Raw genomic sequence first — 13,326 nt, forward strand, 5'->3', positions numbered from 1 at the left:
TCCAAACAAAATGGAGTCCAAAATACCTGATAAGATTGGAGTTCAACTGCAAATCTATTAAACTGTCATTAGTTGTACAAACGTCAAAACAGATAGTAATACATAGCACAGCCAATCCTTCCATTTCGCCCCATAACAAAACTGGGACATTCACCTCGTGCACCAAACTGTTGCCGTAACGCGAAAATCTATCTATCCTCACACATAGCCAGATGTAACTACAGCATGTAACTTTGATAGACACCAAGTCTCTTGAGTCTTCAGAAAGGTGATCCATTTTCGTATGTCTACTTGCCAAATTTATTAGCCACCGCTGGTTCCGACAGTGTATTCCACACCTGCCAAACGTGCAGTAGTGTCAATGGAAGAGTAATGCATGGACATTGGCGTCCAAGTTTGGACAGACTATACACATATGTGCATTGTGCTTACCTTTAATTTTCCTTTTGATCCTCCACATGCTAACAAGAAGGGGCTGTCGTTGCAAAACGATACCGTAAATACAGCTCCCTGAAACAGCAAGAGAGTGGGTTAGCAACATAATTTATGTAAATCCTTCTGTATGATGAAGAAGGAATTCACTCGAGCACATACAAGTTTAGCATTCAGCGAAGCGACGCACGAAGGCTGGTTGTTCGATATATCCCAGAGTTTCACCTGCGTTTAAAGACATGTTAGCGACAGGTTGGTTTACTATTGGAAGTGTTAATAACTTCATCAATGCAAAGTTCGCACCATTTTATCGGTTCCACCTGTTGCAATGAACTGCAGAAGAAAAGGCAAGATATCATCAGTAATTCAATTTCAGGTGGCCGCATGCCTCCTTTACTTTTAGCACACTGGTATACAGATTGAAACATACATTGGGCTTAGATGGGCAGAAGGATATGGCAGATGCAGCCTTATTGTGTGCATGCAGAGTAAACGTGGGCTGCCCAGAATTTGAATTTGATGAAGCTGTCCGTGTATCAAATGCTTGAACCATCCCATTATCAAGACTAACCTGCAAGACACAGCTGCCATGTCACTATAACATTGAGTAAACAACACAACAATAAAAAACCTTTGTCCCAAGCAAGTTGGGGTAGGCATCGAGTGAACACATGGACCAGAAACTAAATTCAGAACTGTGCAACTGCATTTACTATTCATTATAGTCTTAGATTATAACTGTAGGTAGGATCCACTATAGTTTTGCAGTTGAGAGATGACCGAGTCCATCCATAGTTCTTAGTTCTAGTCAAAACATGTTGCTTTCATATTAGAGAACTAGATATTCATCTGGGTTTCGATCATACTGTCTCCGAACAGAAACTTCAATAAATGTTTAGCAAAAGGCTGCTGCTATTAATCAGCAATTCCCAATATGCTCTATACAGGGCAGACAAGCAGGATTTAGTATATGTCAAAAAACAAGATCACTTACCAGAAAGGAGTGTTCATTGTGTGGATCACAAACTAAGCTTTCTACGTCTGCTTCAACAGCCCATTTATGATAAGTTTGTCCATTATCTCTCATATCACTCTGTAAAATGTTAGTATCAAATAATAAGTACAGTTGATGTAGAAAATATTTACAATAATGCAACAGCCTCTTGAACAAGAATTTCAAATTAAAACTGGTCTGTGTCTCATAATATTCATAAGAATATAACAAATTAACACTGAACTGCATCTCGAAACATCTATAGTGACCCAACAGACTGTTCATCAGGAATGACACATTAACATTGAACTGGATCTTCACCGCACAAGAAGAGAAACTAGAGCTTTCCAGATAACCTTCCAGAACCAAAAGGGAACGGTGTGAAGCAAATATTACATAATTAGTGAACTAAGGCTTTCAAAATGAACTCCCGGAACCAAAAGGAGAAGGTAATAAGCAATATGTTGCATAATTAGTGTGACCACCTTTAATTATTGGCTACACAAAGCAAGTGAAATTATCAATTGCTGACATGCTAGAAATCAGCATGCTGCTTACAGTCTGGCCAACAACCAGAATACGTAATGAGCAGCAGCAAATATTTCAGGAAAAAATTAACATAATGACAAATAATATTTATTACCATGATAATCGATTTATCAAAAGATCCACTGAGAAGAACTTCAGGTGACCTCCAGGCAACTGATTGCACCTACATATGGGACGGAGGGAAAATTAACTTGATACACCATCATAATATTTCGGAATGATATATATTACAGAAGCAAGAAGTGGATCCTTGCCTTGCCATCATGATGTTGCAGTGTAACTGCACATTGGCCAGTACTTAAATCCCAAAGTCTAATAGTTTTGTCTGCACTTGAACTAGCCAGAACATTCCTGAAATTCGTAAGGAGCCATCAGCATTGGTCCAATAAGTGAAAGGAGAGGGACTGATGCGATCACTTGAGTTAAAATCAAAACACACCTCACCACTGCATTCCATGCAAGACCAAGCACAGAATTTTTATGGCTATTACGCTTCTTGTACCTTGGCTGCACATGACATGTGGCACAGACAGTGTAACTAAAATATCAAGGAAGGAAGGCCCGCGCAGAGGCAAATATGTGTCATAATATCATAACATAGTAATGACATTTGTTCTAGTTATGTACATTGCACTTGTACCCTTATCCAATCAGTACCATTTTGCACCAACACCACACTGTTGCATTCATATCAAAACTAGTATCATCAATTTAATAGCCAAAATGCAACCCAATCTGCACATTAACTTACTGAACCTACTAGAACTTGAGCGTAATAGACTTAGGCTATGAACAATTCAACCTCGTTTCATGTGCATTATGTTCATGTGGAGTTAGTCTGGATGTCAACCAGACATATAAAACAGTAAGCTGCACAGGCAACAGGCGGGCACAATGTTAGGACACAGACCTACAGTTACATTACCAACTACGAGACCAGATTGCAGATGTTTCAGATGATAACTATTGAGGTTGCCAAGGAAGTCAAAGAGGAAAAAAAACATCACAAATTGAGAGAACGTTGGGTATGTCGAGTAAGGCTTTACAACAAGGAAGTGAGTGTTTATGAAGTCTAGCCTAACCAGGAAATTATCTCATGAGAAGCAATCAAAATTTCGAAGTAGCTCAACAATGCAATATTAGTAGCATACCTTTTTCCCCTTAATCTGCTTTTTGGAAAGTGCTCCTAGCACAGCATGTGGTTCGACCTCATCAACCTGTTGAAAAACATCAACATCCAGCAAACAATACATAAATATCTTTGAAGCAAAAACAATTCATGGTTGTGTGGCATGTTTTTGCGAACATTACAATATCCAAGTTCCATATTTCAATTATGGCACTCATGGTGCCGACAGCAATGAAATTCCCTGCAATAAGAAAAGGATGATGAGAAAGCAACAAGATTGCAGAAATAAATTGGCACTCTTATACTTGTCAAAACCCACGTGGCACCACAGTTTTACCTTTCTCGTCACCATTCTCGCGGTTGAAATCCATCCATTCCGTGCAGAGCGGGAAGTCTGAGAGAGGGACCTCATGGTGCACAAACATATTAGGATCCCCGTCCTCCAGCTCTTCCACTATACTTACCTATAATATACAATAAGGCCACCAGTCATACCTTGCATGCAACATAACCACAAACACATACAGCATGAGCTAGTGATGCCCAGCAAAGAAAGGCAAGGCAGAGTAAGAAGAACACGGAAACTAATGTGAATTAAGTATATTCTGTATGATCGAATGCATCAATCTGTGAATAGAAATTTACTCGGCACAGCCAGCATTATGACAAGAATTCAGTTGCTCAATGTAAAGGTTTGCTATTTGCATTATTGTTAAAGAAGAGATGGCAAAAAGGAACCACTGCACTAGCAAATGCAGCAAGACATGTAAATCGACACTTGCCTGAAGAGAATTGAATTCATCCTCGTTATGTGCACAAACAAGCACAATATCAGTAGGCTTGATAGTCATGTCTTCAATCTCCGAATCGTCATCATCTTCATCATCGTCCTAATAAGGCACAGAAGGGGTCTCATTCACTTCCAATGTGATAACCAATACCACGAACAACAACAACAAAAAAAAAACATATCTCCTTCACAGCAAGAGAAAGCATGCTCACATCGTTTTTCTTGATGATATAAGGGTCATCCTCGTTGTCTTTGTAGTACAAGTCCCCCAGCCCGGTGCTGAAAACCTCAAGCTCTAAGATAGAGATACGAGTTACAGTTATCAGTCTCAGCCAAGACGCGGTTTAAGATGGGGCCAGAGCAGCACGGGCACTTACCGTCCTCCTCCTCGTCGTAGGCGTCCATGTTGAGCTCCGCGAGCCCATCGGAGATGTCGCCAACGGCAGCTGAACCGCTCTTCCCGAGCGCCTTGGCTGCGGCCCTGGCCTGCGCGACCTCGTCGACCTCATCCTCGTCGTCGAGCTCCATGTCTCCGTCGTCTTCGTCCCCTTCGGCGTCGTCGGCGTCGCCCCCGGCTCTGCGAGCAAGATCACAAGGTTATTCGTCTGTCACCTGCAACAGGGCGGAACGCGGTGGGGAAGCGAGCGAGGGTGACTACCTTCCGAGGGCGATGCTCTTCTTGGCCTCCTCGATCTCCTCCTGCGTGGGCGGCTCCGCCTCGATGGGGACGGTCCTGGCGGCGCCCCTCGGCACCCAGGATATCGCCGTGATCATCTCCGCCGCGCCGACAGAGAACGCTGAGGAGGAGGTTTCTTGGCGTATTGACGGGGAAGAGCGGCCGGGCGGAGAGGTCGCGGTCCGGTGGCTGGGGGAACGGGGTAGGGTGGAGAAGAGGCCGGCGGCGAGGCTGGTGGCGCGAGCGAGGGGCGGTGGAGAAGGATTGGGGAGAGAGGTGGAGGACAAGGGTTTTAGTCTGGCTCGCGGGCGGTTGATGGGCTTCTGTTGGGCCAGGCCATGCGTAGCGGTGCCGTGTTCTCTACTTTTTCTCTTTCCTGCGATCTGAGCCAGCCCACCGAAGTTCAAGTACTCGCTTTTTCCAGAACATTTTGTGAGGGTTTTGTGACATGTCCTTTTTTTCACATGGTGGAGATGTCCTTTTGATGGTACACAACGTGTGACACGAGGTGTCCATCGGTTTCTCTGGAGGCCCTTCATCTGCATGGTCTCCAATCCATCACCGTTGTAATTGTAAGGATTAACCTGATATTTCTCTTCGTTTCTCCCTTAATATTTGCCTGGTGTCTCCTCTTATAATTCATTTTCTTGTCTAGCATCTCTAATGTTATTGCTAATCTTATTGATTAATTATTATTTATTTATAACAGGCCTGATAATCTGCAGAGAAAATATTGCCGTTGCTTTTATCTAATAATTGTGTACTGTGAACATATGAGCAGATTGGAGCCAAAAAAATCGGTATACTTGGACATAATGCTTAGTTTGTTGATTGTGTATTTGCCGAGTTTGAATCTCAGTAGTAGAGGTTAAGATCTCATATGAGATCCTACTAAAACCGAGATTGATGTATACCTTTTTACGACATATTTGTTGATTTTGGACGTCCATCCTGGAGGCTGAGTTCTCAATGATGGTATGATGGTTCAGATAAGAAGCTTAAGATGGAAGATTGTGAGACTAAAGATTTCTGATGCTTACAACGATTGGTATAAATGACAGGCATTATGGTTATCAGCTTTTCCCTTGCCACCACATACACAGAAAAGATCATTTTCCTATTAAGACATATCATTCAAATATTACTGATTGCGAGCTTCTTAGGTCTCGATAATGTTGCTACCTACTAACATTCAAGACCCCGATTGGTTTCAATTTGGACTGTTTTATGGTGACGTGCCTTGACATACTGTCTGACGCAGCTTACTGTGAAGCATCTGCTATGTTGCTTGAGTATTGGTTTCAGGAAAACTGGATCTTACAAGCTGTTTGTATTTTCTTCTTCTTCTTCCGTCTGGGCAGAAAATATTTGCCCTGTGTTACGCAGGGAAAGCCTTGTGAATAAGTAGTAGCGAGCCTTGAGGGAAAATAGATACCATCCTTCACAAGCACGCATCTTCTAATGTTCAGGTTTTGCAGCATGCTCCTCTCCAAATCACCATACATTGAGCATTGATGCACACGTTTTATATAGCCTCCAGAGATATTCTCCACCTCATTTGATGTTACTACTATAAACAGATATGTATTGGGATCTTCTTCACGATTCAACTCCATGGAAATTCATTGATCATATTATTAATTACTCGTGTGATCCGGTGGACAAGTTGCTCGTGCTTATTGGAATTGTACCTGGCACTACTACTGAGGTATGCTCTTGAAATTTATTAATAAGTATACCATCATCATATGATGTAGTGTTGTTTTTATAATTGGGTGTTAAAGATCGAAATTCCTTTTGTATCTCTTCCTGATAGTGTTTCTTCTGTTCCGTTCGTGGTTTTGACCACTCTTGTTGTATAATACAATAAAGTAATTATGCAAAATTTTAAGCAAACAACAGTGGTGAGCTACCGGTGCAGTTGTTAGAGGTATTACTAATCAAATGGTACTTTGTTATATGCGCTTCTCATATCCATGAGCTTTTCTTTCCACCTATCAAAGACTGCTGTTGGTGAAGGGAAAGATGCAACTTATTTACACTCTAAGTCCATCCAACCTTCTTTTTCTGAGCATTTAAGTTGATGATTTGATGCGCAGTTATTTTGTGCTGGTCATATTATTACCCCCCTTGTTTTTCTAACTATGTTTGGTCTTCCTTCACAAAAAAAAACTATGTTTGGTCTCCCTGTCGAGGCTCCTGCCAATGAGAACCCATCAATAAAATCTCCAAAGTAATGGAAAGCACATGCTCTCATTCGTTAAGAACCCTTTTGAATGCAATTCATTGTTGGATATGTTCACTCCAAATTTATTTAAGTTTTATAAATGTTAGAGGTGTCACTCATTTATTTTGCGCGCCGACGAAAATGAATGTGTTGTGCTGCTTCTAGATATACCATGCTGCGAGCATGATCAACAGCAAGGTTCCTTTCCTCGCGTGGACAGTCTGCTGCTACCATTCCACGAAGGTCTCCTGACAGCTCAGAGTTAGCCTGCCGATCAGATCTAGGAAAGAACTACAAACCTTTCTGAATCTTGTGATTTATGACCTTACCGTATCACTTTGATTGGGAAAATGCACACACTGAGATTGTGAACCTTTTAGAGAGATATGGCCGACGGGATCTCCAGAATTGTGTAGATCATGCTACATGTGCACTGCAGCTTTATTGTTTGATATTAAATTGATGAAAAATATCAGGAATATTTTTTTCATCACATGGTAGATTGCACAAATGAATCTACTTTGAAGACTGACACAGGGTGTATAGGAGGTGTTCCGGCAATCAGCCTGTCTTAATATGTTGTTTTCATTATATAGATTAGAACAAAAGAGGATTTAATACCTTCGGGCCAGTTGCTTATACAGCACAGAGTTGTTGAAGCTTTAGCCTTCTATCTAAGCTCTGTGTAAAAAACTGGGTCAATCTTTCACTTGATGAAAACTGTAGCCTTCAGCCTTCAAGTTAGCTTATAATATATATGATGCGTTGTCAGAAATATAATTGTTTTGTATACACTAAAGATAAGCTGGCTTATTTTGCTGGAAACTGCTATTTCGCACAGGAAAATCAACAGGGTGTAAGCATATCGAATTACAAGTGACCATCTCCCATTTTCAGACAATTGTTGCTTGTGTTTATATTGTTGCCTTCAAAAATCTGGTGGGCAGCAAACTTGTCTTTACCCACCTAATTATATTACATGACGTTTAGAACTTTTTGTGTATTTAGTCTTTTTTTGTTAGACTTTATATTGTTTTGTGGAAACTATCTGCAATTCTGGAAAATCCACTCCTGATTTTACTTTTTTCTGAAATCTTTTTACACTTATGATCAGGTGAACAATTGACATGGGAGCAAGCGAGAGAATAAACTTTGTCTAAGGCAATCAAGAAAAAATAGAAAGCCGTAGAGTAGCAGGATGGACGCCAAGTTAGTCCTCAGGATTCCTGAACTGAACAACAATGTCATGATGGACAACATGAAACCGTCTATGGGCATGTCTAAGGTTATGTCATTTAAGTCTGAAAATCTGATAGTTGTATGCCAATTGTGTGAGATGTCATGGTATCCTCGGTTGAACAATAATTGTAAACACCACGAGAAGCTGTATATAGGATTCGTGTGATCCCTTTGAATTGGCGCTTTTAAAATATTTGCATGTTGAAGGGAAATATAGAATTTCTTACGGGATCTGCATCACTTATGATGTCTAGATTGTAGGATAACGTTGCATAGAAAATAAAAAAAATTCCTACCGTGAACACGCAATCCAAACCAAGATGCAATCTAGAAGACGGTAGCAACGAGGGGATTATCGAGTCTCACCCTTGAAGAGATTCCAAAGCCTACAAGAGGAGGCTCTTGTTGCTGCGGTAGACGTTCACTTGCCGCTTGCAAAAGCGCGTAGAAGATCTTGATCACGATCCCTCCGGCGCCACGAACGGGCAGCACCTCCGTACTCGGTCACACGTTCGGTTGTTGATGAAGATGACGTCCACCTCCCGTTCCAGCGGGCAGCGGAAGTAGTAGCTCCTCTTGAATCCGACAGCACGACGGCGTGGTGTCGGTGGCGGTGGAGAACTCCGGCGGAGCTTCGCTAAAGCACGCGGGAGCTATGGAGGAGAGGGGGGCGGCTAGGGTTTGGGAGGGGGTGGCCGGCCACTTGAGGGGTGCGGCCAGGTGGTGGTCTTGAGGTGGCCGGCCCCCTCCCCTTGTCCCTCATTATATAGGTGGAAGCCCCAAGGGTTGGACTACAAGTCTCCGAATAAGACCCGAACCCAAAACCTTCCATATGATAGGGAAACCTACCCAAGCTAGGACTCCCACTAGAGGTGGGAATTCCACCTTCCATGGAGGGGGTGGCCGGCCCCCCTTGGGGGAGTCCACTTGGGACTCCTCCCCCACTAGGGTTGGCCGGCCATGGAGGTGGAGTCCCTCCGGGACTCCACCTTCCTTGGTGGTTTCTTCCGGACTTTTCTAGAACCTTCTAGAACCTTCCATAGAACCTTCCGCATCATTTTAATTCACATAAAATGACATCCTATATATGAATCTTATTCTCCAGACCATTCCGGAACTCCTCGTGATGTCCGGGATCTCATCCGGGACTCCGAACAAATATTCGAACTACATTCCATATTCAAGTTCTACCATTTCAACATCCAACTTTAAGTGTGTCACCCTACGGTTCGTGAACTATGCGGACATGGTTGAGTACTCACTCCGACCAATAACCAATAGCGGGATCTGGAGATCCATAATGGCTCCCACATATTCAACGATGATTTTAGTGATCGAATGAACCATTCACATACGATACCAATTCCCTTTGTCACGCGATATTTTACTTGTCCGAGGTTTGATCTTCGGTATCACTCTATACCTTGTTCAACCTCGTCTCCTGACAAGTACTCTTTACTCGTATCGTGGTATGTGGTCTCTTATGAACTTATTCATATGGTTGCAAGACATTAGACGACATTCCACCGAGAGGGCCCAGAGTATATCTATCCGTCATCGGGATGGACAAATCCCACTGTTGATCCATATGCCTCAACTCATGCTTTCCGGATACTTAATCCCACCTTTATAACCACCCATTTACGCAGTGGCGTTTGGTGTAATCAAAGTACCTTTTCGGTATAAGTGATTTACATGATCTCATGGTCATAAGGACTAGGTAACTATGTATCGAAAGCTTATAGCAAATAACTTAATGATGAGATCTTATGCTACGCTTAATTGGGTGTGTCCATTACATCATTCATATAATGACATAACCTTGTTATTAATAACATCCAATGTTCATGATTATGAAACTAATCATCCATTAATCAACAAGCTAGTTAAGAGGCATAATAGGGACTCTTTGTTTGTCTACATATCACACATGTACTAATGTTTCGGTTAATACAATTATAGCATGATATATAAACATTTATCATAAACATAAAGATATAAATAATAACCACTTTATTATTGCCTCTAGGGCATATCTCCTTCATAGATTTCTCCAATACCTGTCTTCTCCATTATCTTCTATCTATTATCTCGAGATTGACGGGCGCGGCAACGCGCGCTTATATGGTCTAGTAATCATGTGACACATAATGTATATGTCACCGTATTAGGCCTTGTTTGCATTTTGTGGGGATCAGTGGGGACCATTCCACCAAGCCCCAATTTCCCGGTTACTCCTAAAAGCATGCATGTTTGCTTCTAGTTTATTGAACTAATTTGATTTCTACTTATCCCCACTTTTAAAAAATTATAGTGTATTTTTTGTCGATTCTCAATACTCTACCTCTATCTCGTGGATTGAAGATTTGAGATTTGAATGGCTTCACCCAATCACCTATAAAATTATTCAAAATCTCTAGTACCAAACAATGTTAAGGATTCTACAAGCGTGTAATTCTTGTGTTCTCATTAGACCAGTTGAGTCATTCAATTGATAGCCCACCTCTACTTGGAAAATGCAAACTTGGAGACGTGATACGTCCAATTTGCATCACTATTTTATATTATAATCTACTGTTATTTATTGATATATTTCATATTTAGACATGATACTTATGTTATTTTATCTATTTTTGCATGTTTGATGATTTTCACGGGATTTGCTGCTGGAGCTGGAATTCTGCTGGAAAAGTGATCATCAGGGTACCATACTTCGGAAGATAAAAAAAATCCAGAAACTTTCACGAAGATCTTATTTTCCCGGATGACAGATGATAAGGGGTGGCCCGATCTTCTCAGTAAGCAACGGTGGTGATGATGATCACGGGGCGAACACAACGGAGATAACTTGATGAAGTGGATGATAATTTGTATGACGCAACGAGATCTCTCGATTGGTCCCTGTCGCCAATGCAACAGCTCTCAACCCTGCAAGATATTCGCAACTCCACACACTTGCGCACGTAGCCGTCAACCACGAAGCGGTAGGTTGCAACCTTATAATTCCCAATGGAACAGTAGATCACACAAGAATTTCAGTATTACACCAAATCAATGCAATATGGTGTAGGGATTCAATAGAGTTGCAAAGCAAACAACTATGAACTAGGATTTATCTTAAACGTGGTCTAAAGCTAATTTGGGGGCGTCCTGGGCACTTATATAGGGGTTCAGAATGACCTCAGGTCTAAAAAGTACAAAAATAACCGACCCAGAATAGATCTGGTCGAGACAGACTTAGACACGGCCGTTCTGGGGGCCGGTCGACCGGGCCAGGGACCGGCCGGTCTGGTTTGGACCGGGTGGCGACCGGTTGGGGCGTCCAGGCTTACTGGACATAGCTCGGTTGGCATCGGTGGGAAATCCGGTCGGCGCCGGGTGATACATCTCAAACGTATCTATAATTTCTTATGTTCCATGCTACTTTATTGATGATACTCACATGTTTTATACATACTTTATGTCATATTTATGCATTTTCCGGCACTAACCTATTAACAAGATGCCGAAGAGCCAGTTGCTGTTTTCTGCTGTTTTTGGTTTCAGAAATCCTAGTAAGGAAATATTCTCGGAATTGGACGAAATCAACGCCCAGGATCTTATTTTTCCACGAAGCTTCCATAAGTCCGGAGGAGATACGAAGTGGGGCGACGAGACGCCCACACAACAGGGCGGCGCGGCCAAGGCTTGGGCCGCGCGGCCCTAGCGTGTAGGGCCCTCGTGGCGACCCTTGACCTACCCTTCCGCCTACTTAAGCCTTCGTCGATAATAGTTCCAGTACCGAGAGCCACGATACGGAAAACCTTCCAGAGACGCCGCCGCCGCCAATCCCATCTCGGGGGATTCAGGAGATCGCCTCCGGCACCCTGCCGGAGAGGGGAATCATCTCCCGAAGGACTCTTCACCGCCATGGTCGCCTCCGGAGTGATGTGTGAGTAGTTCACCCCTGGACTATGGATCCATAGCAGTAGCTAGATGGTCGTCTTCTCCTAATTGTGCTATCATTGTTGGATCTTATGAGCTGCCTAACATGATCAAGATCATCTATTTGTAATGCTACATGTTGCGTTTGTTGGGATTCGATGAATAATGAATGCTATGTTATGTTGATTATCAATCTATCATCTATGTGTTGTTTATGATCTTGCATGCTCTCCGTTATTAGTAGAGGCTCTGGCCAAGTCGTTACTTGTAACTCCAAGAGGGAGTATTTATGCTCGATAGTGGATTCATGCCTCCATTAAATGCAGGACAGTGACAGAAAGTTCTAAGGTTGTGGATGTGCTGTTGCCACTAGGGATAAAACATCAATGCTATGTCTAAGGATGTATTTGTTGATTACATTACACACCATACTTAATGCAATTGTCTGTTGTTTGCAACTTAATACTGGAGGGGGTTTGGATGATAACCTGAAGGTGGACTTTTTAGGCATAGATGCATGCTGGATAGCGTTCTATGTACTTTGTCGTAATGCCCAATTGAATTTCACACTACTCATCATAACATGTATGTGCATTGTCATGCCATCTTTATTTGTCAATTGCCCAACTGTAATTTGTTCACCCAACATGCTGTTTATCTTATGGGAGAGAAACCTCTAGTGAACTGTGGACCCCGGTCCAATTCTCTATACTGAAATACAATCTACTGCAATACTGTTCTACTGTTTTCTGCAATCAATCATCATCCACACTATACAGCGTCCGTTGGGAACCCCAAGAAGAAGATGTGATGCGTACAGCGGCAAGTTTTCCCTCAGTAAGAAACCAAGGTTTATCGAACCAGTAGGAGCCAAGAAGCACGTTGAAGGTTGATGGCGGCAGAGTGTAGTGCGGCGCAACACCAGGGATTCCGGCGCCAACGTGGAACCTGCACAACACAACCAAGATACTTTGCCCCAACTTAACAGTGAGGTTGTCAATCTCACCGGCTTGCTGTAACAAAGGATTAGATGTATAGTGTGGATGATGATGTTTGCAGAGAACAGTAGAACGAGTATTGCAGTAGATTGTATTCGATGTAAAAGAATGGACCGGGGTCCACAGTTCACTAGTGGTGTCTCTCCCATAAGAATAAGCATGTTGGGTGAACAAATTACAGTTGGGCAATTGACAAATAAAGAGGGCATGACCATGCACATACATGTTATGATGAGTAGTGTGAGATTTAATTGGGCATTACGACAAAGTACATAGACCGCTATCCAGCATGCATCTATGCCTAAAGAGTCCACCTTCAGGTTATCATCTGAACCCCCTCCAGTATTAAGTTGCAAACAACAGACAAT

The 13,326-nt window shown here is 42.4% G+C and overlaps 1 protein-coding gene across 1 annotated transcript; it reads right to left on the reverse strand.

Moving 5' to 3' along the window:
* Positions 1 to 35: 35 nt before the first annotated feature.
* LOC127345428 (uncharacterized) lies at positions 36 to 4,842 on the reverse strand. The gene is made up of 16 exons (XM_051371902.2): positions 4,553 to 4,842; positions 4,272 to 4,471; positions 4,107 to 4,189; positions 3,887 to 3,994; positions 3,442 to 3,568; positions 3,287 to 3,345; positions 3,127 to 3,192; positions 2,415 to 2,482; positions 2,230 to 2,326; positions 2,070 to 2,138; positions 1,427 to 1,525; positions 863 to 1,003; positions 736 to 765; positions 595 to 657; positions 433 to 510; positions 36 to 338 (listed from the first exon to the last, which is right to left on the reverse strand). Exons 1-16 carry the CDS (start codon positions 4,666 to 4,668, stop codon positions 288 to 290), a joined length of 1,455 nt encoding a protein of 484 aa, XP_051227862.1. The 5' UTR covers positions 4,669 to 4,842; the 3' UTR covers positions 36 to 287.
* Between the last annotated feature and the right edge of the window lie 8,484 nt (positions 4,843 to 13,326).

The sequence above is a fragment of the Lolium perenne genome, chromosome 3 (genome assembly GCF_019359855.2).
Source record: "Lolium perenne isolate Kyuss_39 chromosome 3, Kyuss_2.0, whole genome shotgun sequence".
NCBI classification, from domain to species: domain Eukaryota; kingdom Viridiplantae; phylum Streptophyta; class Magnoliopsida; order Poales; family Poaceae; genus Lolium; species Lolium perenne.

Coding starts and splice junctions, on each gene's coding strand:
- LOC127345428 (XM_051371902.2), bottom strand. CDS start 4,668: ATGATCACGGCGATATCCTGGGTGCCGAGGGGCGCCGCCAGGACCGTC. Junction 3,346..3,441: donor CGAGAATGGTGACGAGAAAG/GTAAAACTGTGG, acceptor TTCTTATTGCAG/GGAATTTCATTGCTGTCGGC. Junction 658..735: donor CAGGTGGAACCGATAAAATG/GTGCGAACTTTG, acceptor CTTTAAACGCAG/GTGAAACTCTGGGATATATC.